The sequence below is a fragment of the Gossypium arboreum genome, chromosome 13 (assembly GCF_025698485.1).
Source record: "Gossypium arboreum isolate Shixiya-1 chromosome 13, ASM2569848v2, whole genome shotgun sequence".
Classification (NCBI taxonomy): domain Eukaryota; kingdom Viridiplantae; phylum Streptophyta; class Magnoliopsida; order Malvales; family Malvaceae; genus Gossypium; species Gossypium arboreum.
Window position 1 is genome coordinate 1,171,890 of NC_069082.1, and position 22,512 is coordinate 1,194,401.

Sequence of the window (22,512 nt, forward strand, 5' to 3'; positions counted from 1 at the left end):
AAAACTGGTACTATTTTTTTAGCAAAGAGTAAAGTCAATCAGAGTTAGTGCCGTCAACCTAACCATTTTATTGGGTTTATAAATTTGTTAATTTTGAGCTTCTTTCTGACTTTTAAGTTGACATTTAAGACTTTTAATTAGACATTTGAGATGAATAATGTAGCAAAAAAAAAAAAGAGACTAATTCAAAAGAAATTGAATAAAGAAATAGCTTTAATTTTCGGGGAGTTTCACATGTTTGATTGATTAGAAAATGAGAATGGTTGAAAAGAAAAAAAATAAATATATGTTATTAAAATTTTAAAGGTAAATATAAAAATATTTTTAAGATTTAAAATTTTTTTATCATTTTTGAATTATTATTAGACCAATAAAATAAAGTCAACATTAGACCTTTGTAATTAAGGCAATGAAAAGAATAATTAAAATATATAATTTCGAAAAATTAATAACTAAATCGAAAAAGTCAATAATTAATAATTAGATTTTAAAGTTGTTTATTAATTTTATTCGAACCCAGCAAGTAAGTATTTTTCAAATTATAAGGGAAGTATTCTTCACCTTAAAATTTAAATGAATTATGATTTTTTAAAATTATTAAATCAATAGATTCATCGATGGAGGGGTGTTCGTGCCTTAGATTTTCAAATTATCAAATTTTATATATATAATTTATTATATTCTTGATCCACCCTCGCTTCTTAACAATTCGCCCCTTACTTAAAGATTATATATCATTTGCTAGAAATGTAATTTTTTAATTCCTAAATTCAAAATGTTAATATTAAAAAATAAAAAAATTGTTAAGAAAATTCTAAAAATATCAAAAATATTTTTTTAACTATAGCTCAAAGACTAAATTAGCTATTAATCTTTTGAATTAAGGTCCGATGTTATTTTATTAACGAAATACAATTTTTGAAAGTTAAGTGATTGAAATGTAATTTCAAAAAACATTTAGGGACAATTGGTGAAATATACCCTATAAAAAAATTAAGACAAAATTAATTACTTACTTTTAATTTAAAAAAAAAAGGAAAAAGGTGAAAAAACAAAGGGGCTGACGTGGCATCTTATGTAACTCTAAAATGATAAGGCACATATGAGAGTGCGGTGTTGGGGTTTTCCAACCAGACACAGTGTCTCAGTTATTTTAGCCTAATCTCTGCTTCTGTTTTTGCTTACCAAAAATGGCGGCAGAAGCTATGTATCGAAGAAGCCCATCTGCTTCAACTCCATGGAAATCTCCTTCTTCAACATATAAAAGGTCTAAAACTAATCACCTTTTACACTTCACTATTCGAGCTTCTTCTCATTCCATTGATGATAAGAACAAAGCTTACAAGCAACTTGGTCAGTTCCTTTTTTTTCTTTTTCTTTTCTATTTCATTTGCAGAATTTAACTTATTGGCGTTATAATTCGAAATGGGTGTTGGAGTTCATCACTGAATCCTATAATAATTCTGGTTTTTTTTTTTTACCTTCCTTTTCCTGTATATATGCTTTTAGAATCTGATTTTAGAAGGTGAAAGTACTTTTATTATACTCACTTATTCAAATTAGTCCTTCAAGTTAGTCTTTTATGCTCTTAAAAGGAAACAAATAAGACTAGAATTGAACACATGTATCGATTAATGAAAATTATTATTATTTGCTGTTCAACTCTACACCAAGAAGAGATTTCATACAGTAAATTTTATCTAATATTAAAATTTGGCTTTGATTAGTTACAAGTCTTGTACTCTTCTTACATTTAGAATTTTGTCCCTTTAGTCCCTCTACTTTCTAATTTAAAATTTTAAGTTTCTCTTAAATTCACTAATTTGATATTTTGAAAAAAATACGTAGTTATGTAAAAAAATGTTGTAATAGATAGAAGAATTTTAATGGTAGTAACAATTGGACTTGTATTTTTTAATCCCAAAAGTAGTGGATTAAATTCCTAGAAATAGAATTAGACGGACTAAATTTCAAACATACGAAGAGTAAAGCAGCTTTGAGCATATTTTAATCTTTTGTTAAGTAGTACATAGATTAAATTGATCTATTTAATGATATAGAGACTAATTTGAAGTAGTTCCTATAATAGAGGACTTGTTAGGTACTTTTACCGATTTTAGAATTTTGCTGAAAAATTGTGAATTAGATACTTCCATTGATGTTCTTCTGACTTTAACTGCAACTTTTCGATCTCTTGAGAGATCTTCAGCACTATTGATTTTTCAGTGACCAAATTGATGCATTACTGTATTTTCAGAATACCAGAATGGTAGCATGTTGCTTCCTTTGATATTAGAATATCAAATATTAGGACTGCTTTAAGTACTTCTAATGTGCATGTTTAAGTAATTATCCATTTTCTGAGTTGACATCTTTTTATCACTACTTACATTAGGTCTATTTTCATTGAAGAAGAAGATTGAAGATGTCATTCTCCGAGCTGAGATGTTTGCACCGAGTGCCTTGGAACTTGAAGAAGCAAGGAGAATAAAGCAAGAAGAGATGATACGTGATTATGATCTATGGAACGACCCGGTTAAATCCAGTGAAATTCTCGTGAAGTTGGCCGATAGTGTCAAAGTGGTTGATGCTCTCAAAGATCTTAAATACAAAGTGATGTGCACTACATACTAGGAGTTCTATGTGAAAATCATTAGATAGGGCTTCGTCCAATTTTGTTAGCTTTTGCTCTATATCAATTTTTACTTGTTTCTGCAGGCTGAAGAAGCGAAGTTGATTGCACAGTTGGCTGAGACGGATGCCGTAAATTACAGCCTTTTTGAGCAAGCATATGATGCATCTTTGGCTATTAGTGATTTGTTAGATAAATATGAGGTATCTAGGCTCCTTAGGGGGGCATATGAAATGGAGGGGGCATGTGTCATTATTAAAGCCAACTCTGAAGGCAACAAATCCAAGGTTTGACTTCCACTCTTCCTTTTCTTCTCTCTTGAGTTTAACTTTGGCTACTGATCTCCGATAAGGTGGATGTCATCGTTTTTAAAACGTTCGTGCGAGAAGCATGGAACACAAGACATATGGCTAGAATGATGCTCCATTTCAAATTTTGTTGCTTGTGTTCAGCAAAATGTATCCTGTTGTATTCTAACATGATCTTAATAAATAATCTTTATCATCAGGTGTGGGCTGAACAACTTCTTAGTATGTATATGAAATGGGCGAAAAAGCAAGGGTATAGGGGTAGAGTTGTTGAGAAGAACCTTTCTACTAACGGTGGTATCAAGTCAGCAACTATTGAGTTTGAATTTGAGTACGCTTACGGTTTTCTTTCGGGAGAGAGAGGTGTCCATCGCATGATAAGGCCTCAAAACGGTTCTGTTCACAATGAGGTAAATTTATTAGTACCTTTTAGCTCAATAGGCATCAATGTTGTTCTTTCTTACCAAACCTTGTTATTCCATGGGATCTTGCAGGTTAGTTCAGTAGGCATCGATGTTGTTCCTCTATTCCTTGGAACAACTCCGGACCTCCAAATTAGTGATGATGATTTGATTCTTTCTTCTGTTTTGTCACTCGGAGAGAAACAAAGCCGAACTGGATATACAGTCTGTGTGCAGCATATCCCTACCGCCTTAACTTTCCAATCTTCAGGTACTTAATTTCCTATCAGAACTGGAAAGTCATTGTCCATGCTTTGTTTCGATTCAATTCCCATCTTACATTTCGATTAACCATGCTTTTTTTTGGTTCAACCTCCACCTTCTGCTTCCCGTTCCCAAGAAAGAGCTTGATATGGATAGCTTCCAGCTTTGTTTACTGTAAACTTTTATGTTTTGCTTTGGCATTGTTCCTCAAAATCCTTCTTTTATGTGCAGGTGAGAGGAGCTACTTTGCTAATCAAATCAAAGCTCTCAATCGGTTAAAGGCCAAACTTCTTGTGGTAGCAAACGAGCAAGGAGTCTCCGATGTAAGTAGCATCAACACAGCCGCCATGATGGACATGTGGCAAAAGGAGACTCGAAGGTACATGTTTCATCCCAGCAAGTTAGTACGGGATGTAAAAACTGGCCTCGAATTACCCGACCTAAATTCCGTTCTAGATGGAAACATTGAAGCCCTTATTGTAGCTCATATCAACACTAGACAATCTAATTTTACAATCTAAAATTCCACATTGCTTGCTTGTACTCCCTACAATCCAAACATTGTACACAAACATATATGCTTTTGAAAAAATAAACCTCATTTTTTCGGTTTATGAACAGTGACTCAAGAACATGCCAAGGCTTTTTCGGACATCGATTGATGTCTATTTGCTTGCTTACATTAAGAGCTCATGTACTAAGCTTTTAAATGCAGTTTTTTAAAGACGCTACTGCTAGACTGCTGCATTTAGTTGCCATTTACTATCCAAAACCGACCCTAAGCGCAGCTCTTCAAAGCATGTGAATGAGTCACTAATAGTTTACTACAAGCTATCTTATTACAGCAGGTGACAGGTTTTGTTCATTTATTAAAGTCCCCCAACAATTAATTTGTGTTTGGTTTTTGAACTTACCATTAAAATGCCATCAATGGCGGTTGAAGTGAGAGAAAGCTATAATTTAAAGCCCTTTTCGAACCCACAGTTTAACTGGATTCGAATCTTAATGTGTGCAACCATTTCCTCTATTCGGGTCAGGACAAATACTCGAAAATGCCGATGATATATATATGAATCAATAAGTTTGAATGATCAACAAACACATCAAGCAACAATCACTCTCAAAAAGACTAGAAATATAATATTCAAAACTTACGACAGAAACCTTATAAAAAACCAAACTACAAAACTGTAGACATAAACAGAACACAATAGGGCCCTTTGCCAAGCTGCTGTGATCCTAATTTTTTTGTACTATCCACTCCAACACAGAACAAATAAAATAATATTGAGCCCTAAAATCTACAAAGCATTATATACTACACTCTATATATATGCTAATAACTTTGTACTTACAAAACTTGCCTCCAAATTCATCATATGGTTAAATGGCCCAACCACAATAATCCACGGTATTCAACTGTCTCGGCTCCACAGGTGGTCGTTCATATGCAAAATTTGACCTCTGTCTACCCCTCGCGTTTCTCCATCCCCGATTGTTCTGCCAGTTATCACCATGATACCTTGTTGTTTTATACCTCGACATGTACTGATCAGCACCTTCTTTTTTCTTTCTAGGAGCAACCCATGTTCCCCAATCTCCAGTTCTTCTATAATCCACGTAGCTCGATTGGTTATTGTCCCAATCGTTATAGTTGTTCTCTCTTTGGTTCCATTCCCAAGAGTCGTTCCAACAGTTCCCGTATCCAGTATCTTTTGTGTTGCCATTGTTGTGCTCCCAAGAATTTTCATAGTCTTTGTTTTTCCAATTCGAAGACAAGTTATTCTCCTTTGCTACACTGTCTTCAGCATCCCCCCAACCACCACAGACGAATGATTGATTCAAAAGAAGGGAATTACCGAGAATCACAACATTCTCACTTTCATCCTTCTTGTCGGGGACCTTGGGCTCTCTCTCCAAGTCCAGAAGCAGTTCAGGATCAATTTCAGAGTCCCAATCGATTTTATCGATATAACTATCAGGATCAGGAAGTCTTATGTCACAAGGAAGGCCATTAATCTTGGCCCAAAATCGGTTCTTAGCATTATGAAACGCCTCTTCACCAGCTGAGTCATTCCACTGGACTACGTTGTCATAAAGATACATAAGTCTCTTGGTTTCGAGAAGTTTACGCCACGGTACAGCGCCTACCAGAGTGCAAAACTTCTTCTCCCATGAAGGAACAGTCGGCTGCCACGTAGCTGAGATACATGATCAAGAAATACCGGGTTAATCATTAATGCAGGAATCCTTACAGATGTAAAATCAGATGATTATCGATGGGAGTAACCGCTCTCAACGAAAAAAAGGCAATAATTTCCAGAAAAGGAAACACGCAAGAAATCGGATAGCACAAAGTCCAGAAAATACAGAAAAAAAAAAAACTATCAACAGAAAAGCCTAGTAAACGACAACCGAAAAAGTATAACAAGCAAAAGAGCTAAGCAAATCTTGGACTCAATGCCATGTGCACACTAGTTAGAAGACATAACCAAGCATTATATTGAGTGCTTCATATGGGATAATTCCACATACTCTTTCAAGCAATGCATTGTTCATTTGGAAAATTTTCTCATGCCATGATCTCAAAATAACAATATCGCTTCATACATTGCTCATTCAAACAGTGCTCTTGACAGGCTTTCAGCCGATGTCCGATGGTAGCAGGAGCCGGAAAAAGTGTTGGCAAATGACTATTAAGTGCCTAGTTCCTATTAGTGGATTATGTTGAAGTTGTTTTTGTGGAATGGATGAAGTTTAGTGCCTAGTTTTCTTGCATATATATACACACATACATAAATATATATATATATATAGACACACATACATTTTCAGACATAAAAAACAAAACTATTCCATCAATTGTTGCTTCAATTTAATCACCCTCCCCCAAATCCTCTAAATAAATCCCTTAAAAATACATATTTGATTAAATAAAAATAGCAGAAAAATGCAGGATAATTACAGAACAAACCCCCCACCCCCATACCTTATCCAGCAAAGAGTTAAAAAGAAGAAAAAGAACACCCAGAGAACATATATTACAATATGTACTAAACCAACAGAAACATCTTAAAATCTTTAAAAGCTCTGCTCTTAACTTAAAAGCAACCATACATAATTTTGAACTTGCATGAAGGCTAAAGGGTCAAGGCTTTTTCTTTTTTCATTTATTTTAAATTTCCACCGTATTAAAAAGAAAATTCCCAGAATATAAAACACAAACAAGATGCCAACACATGAAGAGATACCCTTCTCTTAAAAAAAATAAAAAAAAATTGAAGAGAAAGACAAAGAAAAAGAAAGAAAATACCAAGAGATGGCTTTCGGGTATATGATCTTGTCCCCTGCATTCCTTGATGATGATGATGAACTTCACCTTTTTGTCTTCTCCAGTTATTATTCATAATCACAACCAGAATCTCCCAAGGGAACAAAAAGAAAGTTAAAAAAATAGCAGAAATAATAAAAATCAACTTGAAAAACAAGTAATCAACAGTGACAAACAAACAAAAAAAAGACCGACTTCCTTTTTGAGCACCAAAAACCAAAAAAGAAAAAGAAAATTCTGGGTTATGTGAGAATTGCGTCAAAGTTATGATCTGAAACAAAGGATTTTTGATTGGTTGAAAAGTTGCGGGAATTTGAAGGATATGTTGTTGTATGGGAATAGGGAGATAGTGATCATAACTAGGAAAGGTTTTTCTTTTTCTTTTGTTTTTTTAATTCTTTATTATCAAGTCTATAGAGAAACGGCTTTAAAGGAGATTTTAAGGAAACAACATACAGACTTTTATACCCCTTGCTTTTTGTTGAATTTACAGAATTGGACTTAATTAGCACTTTGCTATACGGGGTGATAAGGACCGAGTCATCGGCACTTACTGTTGTCGGATTGCCACGCGTGCTATAGCGTTTGCATTTCACATTCTTCTTCACTTCTCACTCTATACATAAAATTTTGATTTTTTATTATTTTACGCATTAATTTTTCATTTTATTTAATTATCAAAATTTATTATTAATATTATCAAATTAGTATAATATTATTTAACTAAAAAATAATAGTAATAATAATTAAACTTAAATTTAAAATTTTAAAAATTAAATTAAATTTTGAAAATAAAAAATACAGATGTGGGCTTTGATGAAAACGGTGGTAGATATTTTTTTATTTTTTTTACTGTAACAGGAAGGGGAAGAGGGTAAGAGAGAAGGAGAAAGAAGACACGAATCAAATCTAAAAATCCCTAAACATTGAGGGTATTTTTTGGAATTATGCCAATATATTTTGACTCGGACCTAATGCTTCAACCTTCTATTGACCAAAACCAATAAACAATTTATGGTCATAATATGGAGTAGCTCAAAATCCAAAAAGAAAAAAACTGTAGAAAACAGTGAATTTTTGCACATAAAGCAGAAAAAGAAACCCTCCAAGCTTGACTACTTTTATGACCATATGTGCACATGCTTTAGATCATTTTCCATCAATCCCGCCTTGGCGTGGCCTTAAATCAGACTGTTTACATTCCAATTTCTCATAGTTAGTCAAAAAGACAAGATATTTAGAATCATCAGGAAGAACCTCTGCAATCACACCTTCCACCACCCGCCTTTGTACAAAGCTTCAACGTGCAAGCTCTCCATCTCTTTCTCTAAGAAACCAGTATCATCTTCGGTTCTCAAGGTCTCAAACCGAATGAGGTACCTATTATTCCCCACTGGTTTAACAATAGTTGCAGCAAACCAAGCTTGGTTAATTAAAACCATCTCCGTCAATATTGGTCACCTCAACACGTGCTCCCTCACTAAACTCTTCTTTTTCTTTTGTTTTCTGATCGGACTCCTACAATATGTTACCAGTCCCTGCTTTGCTTGCTTCTGCATTGTCAGTCTCTGTTGAATCTTCTTCCTCCACAGCTAGCTCAGATTCATCCAATGGTGGTAACCAATTCCTATTCAACCAAGTTCTATGAAGCCTCAATTGTTTCACTCCAAACAGTAAGAACATTGATGACATCCGAAAAATATACTTGTCATCATCCAACACTTGATCAATCTTGCCTTCGTACCAGCCGTCGTCGAAATAACCCTCCACTATGCCACCCGCCTTAAACTTTCTTGGTGGTTGTGGAGGGGGCAGAGGGAGTATATCGACGCTGTTGTACTCCTTGGAGAGTTTTGTCCCGCTATTTTTGTATTGGTATAGATTGGTGAATTGGACCACGTACCTCTTGTCGTTTGTTGAAGAAGCGCCCTCCATGATTATAGCGGTGTACCACGCACGCGGGCAAACATCGTCTTCGTGGTTGACCTCAACCTTGGAACCTGGTTGCAGGTCCATTGGATCTGCGGTGGCGGGGGCGTTGATGGCCTTGCCTTTTTGTGACATATTCTTCTTTTCGCGGAATTCTGATCAGACTGAGTTTCATTTGTTTAAATATTTAAAATTAAATTAAGGTTAAATTACACCAACATTCACTCAACTTTAGGGTAGCTAACAAAATAGTCATTTAAGTTTTATTTCAGTCACTCAATTTTTAAAAAATAACAAAACAGTCACTAACGCTATAAAAAAGTGACAAAACTGTCAATAACTAACAGTTTCCGTGTCTTAACAGAATCGCTGATGTGACAAGTTAACTAGCTGATGTAGCCAATTAACTTGCCACGTCGGATGAAGAAATTGAAAAAAAACCCAAGAAAACCCATTTAACAGAGAAGAAGAATAAGAAGCAGCAGCAGAAAAAGAATCAAGCTGAGAACCTCCAGCTGCATGGAAACTTTTTAGTTTCTGAGAACCTCTTAGTGACCTAGTCTTAAGTCACCCATTTGAGCCCTGAACTTTACATATCAAGAATCAAGCATGGAAATTTCCATCAATGTTATGCCAGTAAAAGGCACTTACATTATAAGCATCAGAATGGGAGCATTGATTCTTATATTTTAAATAGGGGTAATGGTGTAGTTACAGAAATGTATTCCTAACCTTTGCAGAAAGTGGAGCAACATACAGAATTATTGAAGAATTGCAACATGGGTTTAGAAACTGAAATAAGTAGCAGTGAAAACATCAAATACAATGCTTGAAGAAAAGGCGCCTCAATGCACTTGAAAGTATCCGATGAAGAAGCTTCGAGGGAAATGGTGCTCCCAACTTTGATAATGGTGCTCTTGAAAACTCTCCTCCATTGATCGACTCTACCACTAATAATAATCATAAGCTATAAAGAGGAGAAATAAACATATAATTAGTGTGTTAATTCGATTACGAGATGATGTTGTATAGTATTCTGGTGGTTCTGGTTATCGTACTGTTATCCACTGAAGCCGCCATTGTGCATGATGAAGGTAAGGGTAACAGTGGGAATGGCAACAACAATGGTAACGGATATGGCAACAACAATGGTAAGGCCAAGGGCGTCAACGACGAGGACAAACGCAAAAACAAGGGCAATGGAGATAAGAAGAAGAATAAGAAAGACGATGATGAAGTGAATTATAACATGTCGCCATCAAAGACCGGGCAAGAAAGAGCCTACTGCAAACGGAAAAGTGCTTGTAACCTGAAGACCCTTGTTTATCCATCTGAATGCCCTCAAAGGAAGCCTACTAAGAAGAAAAAGCAAAAGGCTTGCCATATTAACTGCTGCAGCAAGTGCGAAGAAGAATGTTTGAAAACCCACATTAACGACGGTTAGATGTAGAGAATGGAGGGGAATGGTGTTCCCAACTTTGATAATGGAGATTCATTGCAGGAAAAGCATAAGATGGAGGTATCTCACTAGGTACAGATGGACCATTCCAGTGACCGTTGAAGCTAGAACTATCTGAAATACTTCCACTGGAATTTGAGGAAGAGGGATGAGTAGCAGAAGAAGAATGTTTAGCAAAGATAGGGCTGGTAGGGCTGTCAAATTGAGAGTAACCGGTTGGCTGGACAATTTTTTAACACCAAATACCCCGTCACATGCCACGTCACTTTTTCGTGACGTCTGTGACGGAAAACGGTAAAAATGATTATTTTGTGACTTTTCGAAAGTTAAGTGACTGAAATGAAACTTAGGTGACTGTTTTGTCAGTTACTTTAAAGTTGAGTGACTGTTGGTATAATTTATCCTTAAATTAAAATCAAAGATTTAACATATAAATCATAATTTTAAATTTCATGGATAAAATTTTGAAATTTTAGATCAAAGTTCATCTCTATTTTAAAATTTTGAATACATATAAATTTGATATTCATCTCTATTTTTATTTTTACTAGTTTTTGAATTTTTATTTTTATTTTTATTTTTTTGCTTGCTAAAATAGCTTTTAAATGAAAATTAGATATAAAACATTTTTATATTTTTAAATTGATAAGTGTAATTTCTTTCGAAAACTGATAAAAGTGTAATTGAGTTAAGTGTTTTCATATGAGATCGCTTAGCAGTTCCTCTATTCAATCATTTTCCTTTTTGTTGTTGGATATCTCGTTTGTACACATCTTCTCTTTGTTTCCCGAGCCTATAATGAGTTATAGACAAAATTCGAAATGGTCAAATATTTGATGATTCCATCATACATGATTGAGTTGCGAAAATTTATGGATAGATATTCTATATCTGAACTAAATTCTTTCTAGTTAAAGAATCTATTTCTAGTTGCTCTGAAAAAATTAGGAGATTCTCTAAAAGAAATAAGGGTTTTGCTTTTGGCGGCAATATGCTATGGGGTAGTGGTTCCGCTTATAAAAAGTTCAAAATATGTCATAAGTCATTGTATTCTTCATGAATTTAAATTTTAAATTCTATATTTTATGTTTATAAATTTAGCAATTTTATTTTCAAATTTTAAAAAATTAATAATGTTAACAATTGAACTTGAATTTTGAAATTTAAAAATAAAACTAAATTTCTAAAAATAAAAATACAGTGACTAAAATATGAAATCTAAACATTAAAATTATACAATTGAATGCAATTTATAATTTTTTTGTTTTTATGATTTTACACATAAAATTTTGATTGATTTAATTTTCAGATATTATTAACAATGTTATCGAATTAACATTATATTGCATATAAAAATAATTATATTATTTCAATATGAAGATAAATATATGTATCTGTTTCTTTAAATATTTACAATTGAATTAAAATCAAAGATTCATGAATACATATAAACCATAATTTAAATTTCATGTATAAAATTTTAAAATTTTAGACCAAAATTTATGTATAAATTTGATATATATAAAACATTTTATTTTTTAATTGATAAGTGTAATTTTTTGAAAATTGATAAAAGTGCAATTGAGTTAAATGTTTTCAAAAAGTAATATATAAAAGATTAAAATATGATATAAATCGTAATCTCTTCCGTGGAGAGAGAATTTCACTAAGAGTAAGTTGAACTCAAAATATTATAATTTTTGATATTTTAATTTTACCATTTCAATCAAAATTATTTTTATAACATTTTTTAAAATTTGTTGGTACATTTTTCATCTACATTTTTTAGGTGATGGATGCCTTTTATTATGTATAATGGATGTGGCTGGCGGTAGGGGCGAAGCCAGAATTTTTTTAGGGGGCGGAAATGAAATTTTAATTTTTAATAGTCTATATTTTTATAATTTTTAAATGATTAAATTAAATTTTTATAAGTTTAGAGGGGCAAAGTGTAATTTTACATTTATTAACTTAAAATTTTAAAATTTTCTAAATGGCCAAAATAACAATTTTCCATTTTAGGGGGCCGAGGCCCCTGCCAGCCCTCCCAGATTCACTTCTGGCTAGCGGTTTGGTTTTATTGGATAATGATGCTATATGAGTGAATGAAAGGTTAATATCAGTAAATTTGTATGGGAAACCCTGAGCCAACTTTGAAAGATGTAAAAAATACATGTGGTTGATAATACAATTTATCATGTGATCTATAAAATATATAGAGAGAATTCCACTAAGAGTAATTTGAACTCAAAATATTATAATCTTTGATATTTTACTATTACCATTTCAATAAAAAAAATTATAACATCTTTTTTAAAATTTGTTGGTACATTTTTCATCTACATTTTTTAGCTGATGGATGACTATTATTTCGTCTAATAGATGTGGATGGCTGCAGGGGTAAAGCTAGAAAGTTTTTTAGGATGGACCGAAATGAAATTTTAATTTTTAATAGTCTATATTTTTATAATTTTTAAATGATTAAATTAATTTTTCATAATTTAAAAGGGTAAAAGTGTAATTTTACCTTTATCAATTTTAAATTTTAAAATTTTCTAAAAGGTCAAAACAACAATGTTCCATCTTAGAAAGACTATGGCCCCTGTCAGCCCCATTGGATTTGCCTCTGGCTGGCAGTTTGGTTTTATTAGATAATGATGCTATATGAGTAAATGAAAGGTTAATATCAATCTATTTGTATGGTAAACTCTTAGCCAACTTTAAAAGATGTAACAAAGACATGTGGTTGATAATGCAATTTACCACGTCCGTAAAAATATATTTAGAGAAAGAGTTGCAAGGTTTTTACCATGGTAAAATAACCTTTCAAATTCTTTTCAATTTCGATATTAATTTAATTGGTCCCTTACGAAAAGAATAATTTTAATTTCTGTTAATTTTAAAAGTAAGCAACTAAAAAAAATTAATCAACTTACATCAATTGTATATAATTTTAATTAGTATGCTAAAAAATTTAACCCTTAATATTTACATATTTTGTCAATTTAATCTTTAATGTAGGGAGCATGAAAAGTTTTTAGGGATTGGCAGGGATGATGGTTGTAGGGTTATAATCGAAGTGCTAGGATGTGCTCAGTGATGCAGTCGGAGCTTTGGAGCACCCTTAATGGCCTAAGCTTGGCATGGAATCGTGGTTAACTTGTCAATTGGTATTATTCTTCTCGAAATGAAACACACACAAAAAAAAATAAGAGCAAAAATTTAGTCAAAAAATTAACCAGAAAAACTCCTAAAAGAGACTGGAAGAGAGAAAAAGGAGAACTTATGTTTACTTGTGTAAAATGAGAAGAATAACTTATTATTTATATTGTTTTCGAAAGGATAAAATGATAAAATAGTAATATTAATTTCTAAAAATAGCATAAAATTTTCTTTAACCGAAAATATTCTAAAAATATTTTTTGTATTATCAACATGTTCAATGTTGGAATAGGTATGGATTTGTCTTTTGGACATATTTCATGTTATATTTTTTAATGAAGCAAAGGTTTCCAAATATTGGTGTGATAAAGATTTGTGAAATTGCCTTTGCCCCATCAATTAAAAAGACATGGCATACAATGATAAAGATTGCTATGTTCTTTTTAGCCAAAAATACAAGAAACATGAAAAGTACATAAAAATCTTGAAAAAAAGCTAAAATTGAAGTGTTTTGCTTTTTTTATTTATTTAAAATTTTAATCCAATAATTAATATTGTTAATATTTTTCGTCAAAATTTATCAAGATGCCTCCTTAATTATTATGTGACATATGATTGGTAGGAAATAAGCATGTTAAGTTAATAAATTTTGAGAAAAATTACAGGCAATGATGATGGTTAGATTAGAATTTTTAAATTAAAAATAGGATAATTAAATTTTAACTTTTAAAATACAAAGGTTAAAACTCAAATTCTATAAAAGTACATGGACTAATAGCATATTTTAACTTATATTAAAATTTTTAAAATATAAAATATGAATATAGTAAACTATATTTAAAGTTAAAATATGTCAAATATAAAAATGAAATATATGGTAAAAGTACCATGAAGTCTCATCAGTATTAAGAGTTAGATTATATTTTGTCCTCCACTTAAAAATGAGTAAATTAGTTTCTATCGTTAAGATCAAAGAACAAATTGAACATTTTATTAAAAATCTAGCGTTGCTAATAGAATAACTAAACAATTACACGTGACGTGCTATGCGTATCTCATTTTGATGTTCATGGACCAAATTTTAATAGTAAAATTTAATAAAATTTTTAATAAAAAAATTAATTTATTCTTTGATTTAATGAGTAGAGATTAATTTACTTATTTTTTGAATAAAAATGATAAAATATAATCCAACCCAGTACAAGAACTTCTATATTTTTTTTCCCAAATATATATACAAATCATATCTAAAGCTTTTAGCTCATCGCCACGTTGATTTTTAAGGAACCATCTAGAAATTCACGCGTTTACTTGCTAGCCCACAGCAAAGCAGATTTCGCTGTCCTAACGCCGACACCTATGTTATATGCATTTATATTAATACCCCTAACCTTTCAAATTGGTAAGGCGATGGTCTTCGTAATTTTGTTAAGAGATTGAGGGTTTAATTGGTCCATTCATATTGATTTTCGCATTATTCCATTTGAAAACGTGCTGAAATGAAACGAGTAGTTTACTTTCAAACAAGGCTTCGCCGCCCTTTCGGAAATGCCAGCCCACGCCATTTCTCTTTACATATATTTTTAATTTCATTGCGGCACGTAAAATTTTTAATGACCGAATTAATTATAATAAATATATATAAAAACTAAATAATATTTTAATTAAAATATGAAATTGAGGGAGTAAATATTATAGTGTTTTGAGTTTAAATATCATTATATATAGATTGAGTTTTATTTCGATTGATATTAGTATTATTCTTAATCTGAGGAGGACGTAGATTTGAACACATTGAAGTACATTATCCTCTAATTTATGAATTGGGGGTTTTGAGTAATTCTAAACATTACGTTAAAAATAATAAATACGATCAGAACATTTCAAAACAATATCGTTATTTTGTAAAAATAATAATTTTTTTATAATTTCAAAACTCAATTAAACTCTTGATATACGGTAAGTATAGTGTTAGAGTTGTAACCTAAATTCTTATTAAAATAAAATATAAGTAGGAAGATAGGGGAATCCACTGTATAAGAAGAATTCGTATAGAAGTTTATTTTCTCTGTTTAATATTCATTTGAGAAAGGTGTTTTAACTTTACTACCTTATTTTTATTAGATGTAATTAATTAGAATAAGGTTTTCTAAACCTATAAAAAGACGCAGTTTATATTCCTTGTAATCATTCGAATTCGACATAGTAAATTTTTTTCTCTTTTGCCCATGATTTTTTTCCCAAAAAGGGTTTCACGTAAAATATGTGTGTTCTATTTTTCTCTCTTTTCTTACTATTATCGATATTCTATTTTTTACATATAGATATTAATTATAAAAATATTGAATTATTTAAATTTACATAGTGAGTCTTTTCTCATATATATATATATATATACACACATAAATATATTCAGAGCAGAAAATATATATAAAAGGTAAATGTTTAAGACATACAGAAGCAGACATGTCTGTCTAAGTTGTCTGATGGGTGGAGTATAGGAGATTAAAAGTCAGCACTTAATGCATGGCCTATCGGATGGTGGTTGTTAGCTGAATCATGATTTCCTTCTTCATTTCTCAATCTCACAACAAAATGATAACGATATGATAACGTGGAATGTATTTTTGTCGTTAAAATTAGTTTATATACATCAATATAAGATATATGTAGTATGCTATGTGTAATTATCTAGTTATTCTATTAGTTATATCCAATTTTAATAGTAGAAATAGATGAAATTTTTAATAAAAAAGGATCAATTTACACTTTGATCAAATATATAGGGACTAAATTGCATATTTTTCGAGTAAATAAGATAAAATGCAATCTAACTCTTAATATAAAGACTTTCATAATACTTTTACTTTGCTCAAGTTTGATCCGACTTGAGATATGATATTAATTTTAACTTGTTCATATTTATAACCAGTTAATCCAAACCTATTTAAGTTCATATGTAATATTTTTAAAATATATTTATTTTTATTTAATATTTGACAATTATATTTACTTTTACTAATAATATATTTTTTCCTTTTATTAAAATTCTAAACATAAAAACCTTGATATATTTTTAATAATTATATTACAATATAATATAATCAATTTACACATGATATAAATTACATAATATAAAAAAATATCATATCATAAACTTGAAATAAGTTGAATTAGAATGGGCTCGGGCTTTGTACACTAAACCTTAAACTCAATTATTTTTTTTTATACAATGCTCAAAACTATTCATAATCCATTCTCAACTCTTAAATACGAGAATAATGCATTTCAGCGCACTTAAACTTACCTCTTCCTGCATTAAAAACAATATTGATACCAATCGAGTTTTGTCATATAAAATATTTTATATATTACACCCCAAAACAAGAAAAGCAATTAACCACAAAATGATGCATATATATTAGTCCAAAAGGCTTGACCCAAAGGCCAAAGTCCTTTAATCAGAAATCCATTAGAAAATTCATTAGAAAAAGAAATAAAGTGGTGCAATGTGAACATGCTATGATTTTACTTCTATTAATTCACTAAGTTGCAACCTTTATTTTTCTATACTTCAAATTAGATTAGTCACTCATTAAGATTTTTCTCGTGAAAGTTTAGATGAAAACTGATTGATTCAATCCAGTTTACTTACAAAACTTATACTCAAAATAATTCCTAATTGACCACATCTCTCCAATTCATACTATTAATCTAAACAAGTTATTCAATATAAATACAAAATAGGCTTGTTGAAATACAATAAGTTACAATCACTAATTCCTATATAGTCACTTAAAAAAGTCTCCAAGTAATTAGCGTACTTACAGCGATCCTTTTAATATCAAACTCTCTTGAAGATCTGACTTTTTTAAGGGAATTTTGATTAAATTGAAAGTCTAGATCCGGTCCTTATTTAATTTGATTCTTTTGCATAAAATTTTCACTAATATGGTGCTAACATTCTTCAAAAATCAACAATTAACCATCCAAGCAAACTTGATCAAAATATGTCAATCAAATAAGACAAATTATAATGTTGTACCAACTTTCTTTAAATTGCAACTTGCGATGTGGCCGACAGTTATAACTCACACCAACACTTTGTACTTGTGGTATTACTTAGAGAGTAAATTTGTTTTTAAAAGAATTTTCAACATTTGTCTCTTGATAAAACCTTTAATATAGTACTGTGAAATTTAGATAACCTATTCAATGACATAACCACTCTTTCATAAGGATCTAATAGATCATGTCCACCTTTGATTTTATAAAAATTATCTCTAGCTATTTGAGTTTGATTCGAGAAAAACAAAATTTAAATTTAATTTTCTCTCAAGCTCGAGTAGATTAAGCTATGGAGAGAGTCAAACTCAAATATTTTAATTGTTAATTGTGTAGCTAGCAAGTTTAATCACTCTTTTTTATTTATAATATGCTGATGGGTTTCGAATCCAACAAAAAATAAATTTCTACTAAAAAATAAACTTGTAGATAGCTATGAGTGGGATCGAACCACAAAATTGTGATAATATTTTTAAAAATAAAAACAAGTAAAATAAAAAAAATTAGAGGGGTTTTAAAATTAAAAATTAAAATTAAAACCATATAAAAGGAGATCCAAAATAAAATATAAGAAATTCAATATAACGGGAATCTAGTCAAAGACAAAATCTCAGTTATGATTCATCGGTTTGATCATCGATGATGTAAAGACAAATTTGTTATTCTATGATAAATTGATTATAGTTGTCAACGAATGCCTAGCAAGTGATCTCTCCTTACCTTCTCGATAACCAAGATGAACACTGTCAATTACTTCCCTTTATTAGTAAATAGTCTTATAACGAATGCCTACGATTTAATTTATTAATAGCATTAAGAATAAAATAAACCTGTTTCTAGCCAACAAACACACAAATAGGGTTTATTTGAACTAGATCACCTTTGGTGTGGTAAGGAGAAAGCATTCAGATACATGGTTCTGGGAAGGAGTATACTCAAATGACGAGATGCAAATCTGGAAGGGAAACTCATATGGGTGTGATCATGAGCAATGGTTGGAGAATCATTAGATTAAATAAAAACTTCAACATTGGATTCCTAATTTGTGTCCTTATGGGGAATAATGGTAAATCGTGGGATGAAAAGTAGATTAGGGAAGTCTTGGGAGATAGCATGGCCTTGTGTAGTAATAGAACGGACATTTGGGGGGATGCCAGAACTCAAAGTGGATGATAGCTAGGAGATTTCTTGGAGCTTGTCACTAGCAATTAGAAATGGAAGAAGAGTTGACATCTTCCCGGGGGGAAGTGCAACGATAGCTTTGGATGTCTTTCTTTTTCATTGTACTTTAGGGTTTTCTTTCATGTGCATGCATGCTCTTTCAGCTATGGGTCCCTTTCACATTGTTATGATGTTTACATGTTATCTTAAATCAAATTTTTATAAGCTTGGTCGAAGCTTTTTCTTCTTGGTATGATTGCCAAAGGGCAACCCCATTTTTCAAGACAAATCCAGAGACGAAAGTAATACTTAATTATAAGACCTTCATTATTTCTTTTTATAAAATTTTTCTAAATAAGCAATCAAGGGAAGACACTCATTGATGTTAGCAAATGGGTTTTATGATATTGTTGAATCATCATTCTTTGAAAAAAAAATGAAATAGAAAATGATGGCAAAAGATGATTGATTGATCCATGTTCATGGCAGCATGATGAGAATTTAGGACAGATCGTTCTCATCATTTCCTTTTCTATTTGAGTGTTTTCAATTCAAAAATAGACATCAATTAATCATTACATTTCACTATTAATAAATCCAGTTTCGTTTTTAATATTTTGGGTATTAGGCGAAATAATAAATTTAAGCGAATAAGATATTTTCTAATAAAATTTTAAAAAAAATTATTTAATCAACTTCTATGTTATCAATTACAGAAAATCATAAAAAAAAATGAGTTCTACAAGCATTCCAAGATGCAAAATTATTAATTATAACATCAACATCAATGTTTTTCAAAAAATCATTCTTGATTGATAAAATTATCAGACCATTCAACCGTTCTCAATTGATAAAAAACGGCCCCCTTTTATTTATTTATTTTCTTTTTTTTCCCGCTTGCAATGAAGTGTGATAAAAAAATCTAAAAGTTGAAGAAAAAAAAAAATTTTAGACCCCTTCCAGCCTTGGGGCTTAGGCAACCGTACTTCCAAACTACCTTAGGGTCAGGCTTGAATAAATCATTGCTCTCGAGAATAAGTTAAATCTTGAGACTAATCGAAAGGATCCATTTTCGTCCCACCCAGTCCCATTCTACTTATTTGTTATTTATTTTTAATATTTTTTTAAAAGTGATTTAAATATAATTTTTCAAAAAAAAATATTTAAACAAAATATTTCCCTTTTAACCTATCCAAAAATATTATTTTATGAATTTGTAAAAATCTATACATTCTAAATTAATTTGATTCAAAATTGAAAGATACAAAGCTACAAGAAGTTACCACCACTGATGAACAAGGACTCCACTTTTCCTGAGAGAAGTAAACAGCTCTAAGCAATGGCGGTAATGCTTTTTATATTTTGTACTCCTTTGACCAGGGCAACATCTCTGCCACCTATTGTAATGGCATTCAAGAAAAATCTCATCAATCAGACAGATTGCTCCCGTTTCAAATAACTTTGGAATCAAGTCGAATTCAGTTCCTTCAACATCCATCTTTATCACCACGAAATCTCTCTTTGTAAAAGTGTTCTTCAACCATTCTGCAAAATCAAACCCTTGAATCTCATTCACCTCAGTGTTAAGTTCACCTCTACTTGATTTCACAGGTTGAATTCTGCCCATCCCTCTGCCTTTATTCTTAGTCTTGTTCACTTTTTCTTGCGCAGGGCCGTCGTTAATCTCAAAAGACAATGTCTCATTCCTGACCCAAGCTGCATATGGTAATAGCGTAACCGCCTTCTTCTTCGATGCATATTGTTTATGAAAAGCTTTGTCAGCCTCAATAGCATAGACATGAAAGCTTTTATTCTGTTTGGGATATTGTTTGATGAACCAACTTCCAATGCTAGAACCGTAATTCCTAGCCCCAACATCAATATAAACATACCTATTCTTGAAACTTATATCAACCATGGATGAAAAATACTTTACGTTCTTGATATTCCTTTTCAAGGTAACCCATGGCTTCAAGGGCTCTTCCTCAATCAATGGCTCCGCCTTCTGGACTAGTTCTTGCTTATGAGCTTGAAAGGAGCAGTTCTTAGAATCATCACCAGGTATCTTTCTATACCCATGATTCTCTTTTTTCAATACAATTTCTCTGATATATGGCATTGATGGATTGAAACCATCAATGTCAAGCACTTTGATTAATTTGCAAGAATGGAACAAATCAAGAAAAGAATTCAGACTATATGAATCATTCGCCTTGACGTGGAACACTGCAAACCCTTGAGGTTTTAAGGCCCGAACGATTTCTGATGCAAAATCAAAGGGTCGAGCTGACATTTCGACACGAGCTCCACCAGAGAATATGAAGTCAAATGTATTATCATCGAATGGTATTCGATCACCCTCCCCTCTAATAACCAAAGGTTTAGCCGCTTTCCTGAAAATCCCAATGGAGTCCTCCACTCCAATCTTCTTCAAAGCGAAAACTTCATGTCCATTAGGAGCCTCAACGCAGAGAGACTTGGAATTAGGCGAGAGATAACCCTTGGAAATCATATCTTGGAAAATTGAAGAATAGAAATGGACAGCCTTATCCCATTCTCTGCTAGCATAGAGATGGTTGTGAGGATTAGATTGGGGAGCTACATTGTTTTTGAAGAAGCAAAAGTTGTAGAGATTACAGGACTCACCGATGGTGGTGACAACGTAGGCAAATCTGATCACCGTCACCAATATACCAAAGAAAAGAACATAGGCCACAATATTCCTCAAAAGGCTCAACTTTTGTTCCATGGCTGGAGACAGTTTTTTTTTTTTTTGAAAACAACTACAACGATGGTCATAAATAGTGCATTATGGAACAAAAAAAAAAACAAAAATTTGCTATTACTTTTTCCTGTTTCTAATTATTTAGTTACTAAAATTTAATTTAGGAAAAGTAATAAAAAAGGAAAAAAATACTATTATTCAATTTTAAATAATTTATTTTAGGCCTTATTTTATTTTTAAAATTTTAATTAATCCATACTCATTAAAATATATTTAAAAGTAAAAACAATTTAATAAATAAAACTATATTAAAAAGTTTTAACAACAAAAGATTTTAATAATTTTTTACTTTTGGATTTTTTAAAGAAAAATTGAAAGCAAATTTTCAATGGAACAGAAAGTAAGAAATTAGGGTTATTAAGATTAAACACTTTGAGTATTGGTATTTACTTTTATTTCTTAAAGAATTGTAGAGAATTTCACTTTAAAATTTTGGATATTTAGTTTCCGGAATTTGTTTAATGCTTTTCATCAATCAAGAAAAAAAATTCTAAAAACAGAAAGAAAAGCAAATATTAAATACCCAAATTGTTTAATCTTTATAACCCCAATCTCTTACTTTCAATCTCATGTAAATTTGCTTCTATTTCTTTGCATTAGCGGCCACCGTAAATAGGATGGGTTAAGCTTAACACAGATGGAGCAATGTCACCTAATAGCAATAATGCTTTGGTTGGAGGGTTCTTAAGAATTTGGAAGTAAGATGGTTGTGTGGTTTCTCAATGATGGTTGCCAAGGACACGGCTTTCCAAGTTGAAGCATGTGCTGTGTTGGAAGGTTTGTGTATAGCATGGGATAGGGGTCATCAGCAATTAGAGATTGAAAACGATAATTATCTGCTTGTTGAGTGTTTATAAGTGGGATGCATTGTCAATAGTAGCTTAGTTGAGCTACGTTTAATACATAGCTTCAATAGAGATTGAAACATACGAATTCATCACATTTCGAGAAGTCAAAATGCCGATGCTAATAGAATGGTCAAATATGAGTCTAATAGTCCATTAAATTTGATTTT

At 31.4% G+C, this 22,512-nt stretch overlaps 3 protein-coding genes across 3 annotated transcripts; 1 reads left to right on the forward strand and 2 right to left on the reverse strand.

The window, feature by feature from the left end:
* Positions 1 to 1,082: 1,082 nt before the first annotated feature.
* LOC108464086 (peptide chain release factor PrfB3, chloroplastic) lies at positions 1,083 to 4,219 on the forward strand. Its single transcript, XM_017764176.2, has 6 exons — positions 1,083 to 1,353; positions 2,396 to 2,613; positions 2,719 to 2,919; positions 3,141 to 3,350; positions 3,435 to 3,612; positions 3,837 to 4,219. The coding sequence occupies exons 1-6, from the start codon at positions 1,191 to 1,193 to the stop codon at positions 4,124 to 4,126; spliced, it is 1,260 nt and encodes a 419-aa protein (XP_017619665.1). The 5' UTR covers positions 1,083 to 1,190; the 3' UTR covers positions 4,127 to 4,219.
* A 429-nt stretch (positions 4,220 to 4,648) lies between these two features.
* LOC108464087 (uncharacterized) lies at positions 4,649 to 7,366 on the reverse strand. Its single transcript, XM_017764179.2, has 2 exons — positions 6,919 to 7,366; positions 4,649 to 5,806 (listed from the first exon to the last, which is right to left on the reverse strand). Exons 1-2 carry the CDS (start codon positions 7,010 to 7,012, stop codon positions 4,989 to 4,991), a joined length of 912 nt encoding a protein of 303 aa, XP_017619668.1. The 5' UTR covers positions 7,013 to 7,366; the 3' UTR covers positions 4,649 to 4,988.
* A 12,508-nt stretch (positions 7,367 to 19,874) lies between these two features.
* LOC108462421 (uncharacterized) lies at positions 19,875 to 21,469 on the reverse strand. Its single transcript, XM_053024714.1, has 2 exons — positions 21,359 to 21,469; positions 19,875 to 21,270 (listed from the first exon to the last, which is right to left on the reverse strand). Exon 2 carries the CDS (start codon positions 21,222 to 21,224, stop codon positions 19,992 to 19,994), a length of 1,233 nt encoding a protein of 410 aa, XP_052880674.1. The 5' UTR covers positions 21,225 to 21,270; positions 21,359 to 21,469; the 3' UTR covers positions 19,875 to 19,991.
* Between the last annotated feature and the right edge of the window lie 1,043 nt (positions 21,470 to 22,512).

What these genes read in the sequence shown, in the direction of transcription:
- LOC108464086 (XM_017764176.2), top strand. Translation starts at nt 1,191, where the DNA reads ATGGCGGCAGAAGCTATGTATCGAAGAAGCCCATCTGCTTCAACTCCA. An exon ending in CAAAGCTTACAAGCAACTTG is followed by an intron (nt 1,354 to 2,395) that starts GTCAGTTCCTTT and finishes TACTTACATTAG; the next exon opens with GTCTATTTTCATTGAAGAAG. An exon ending in CTTAACTTTCCAATCTTCAG is followed by an intron (nt 3,613 to 3,836) that starts GTACTTAATTTC and finishes TTTTATGTGCAG; the next exon opens with GTGAGAGGAGCTACTTTGCT.
- LOC108464087 (XM_017764179.2), bottom strand. Translation starts at nt 7,012, where the DNA reads ATGAATAATAACTGGAGAAGACAAAAAGGTGAAGTTCATCATCATCAT. An exon ending in TACCCGAAAGCCATCTCTTG is followed by an intron (nt 5,807 to 6,918) that starts GTATTTTCTTTC and finishes CATGTATCTCAG; the next exon opens with CTACGTGGCAGCCGACTGTT.
- LOC108462421 (XM_053024714.1), bottom strand. Translation starts at nt 21,224, where the DNA reads ATGATTTCCAAGGGTTATCTCTCGCCTAATTCCAAGTCTCTCTGCGTT.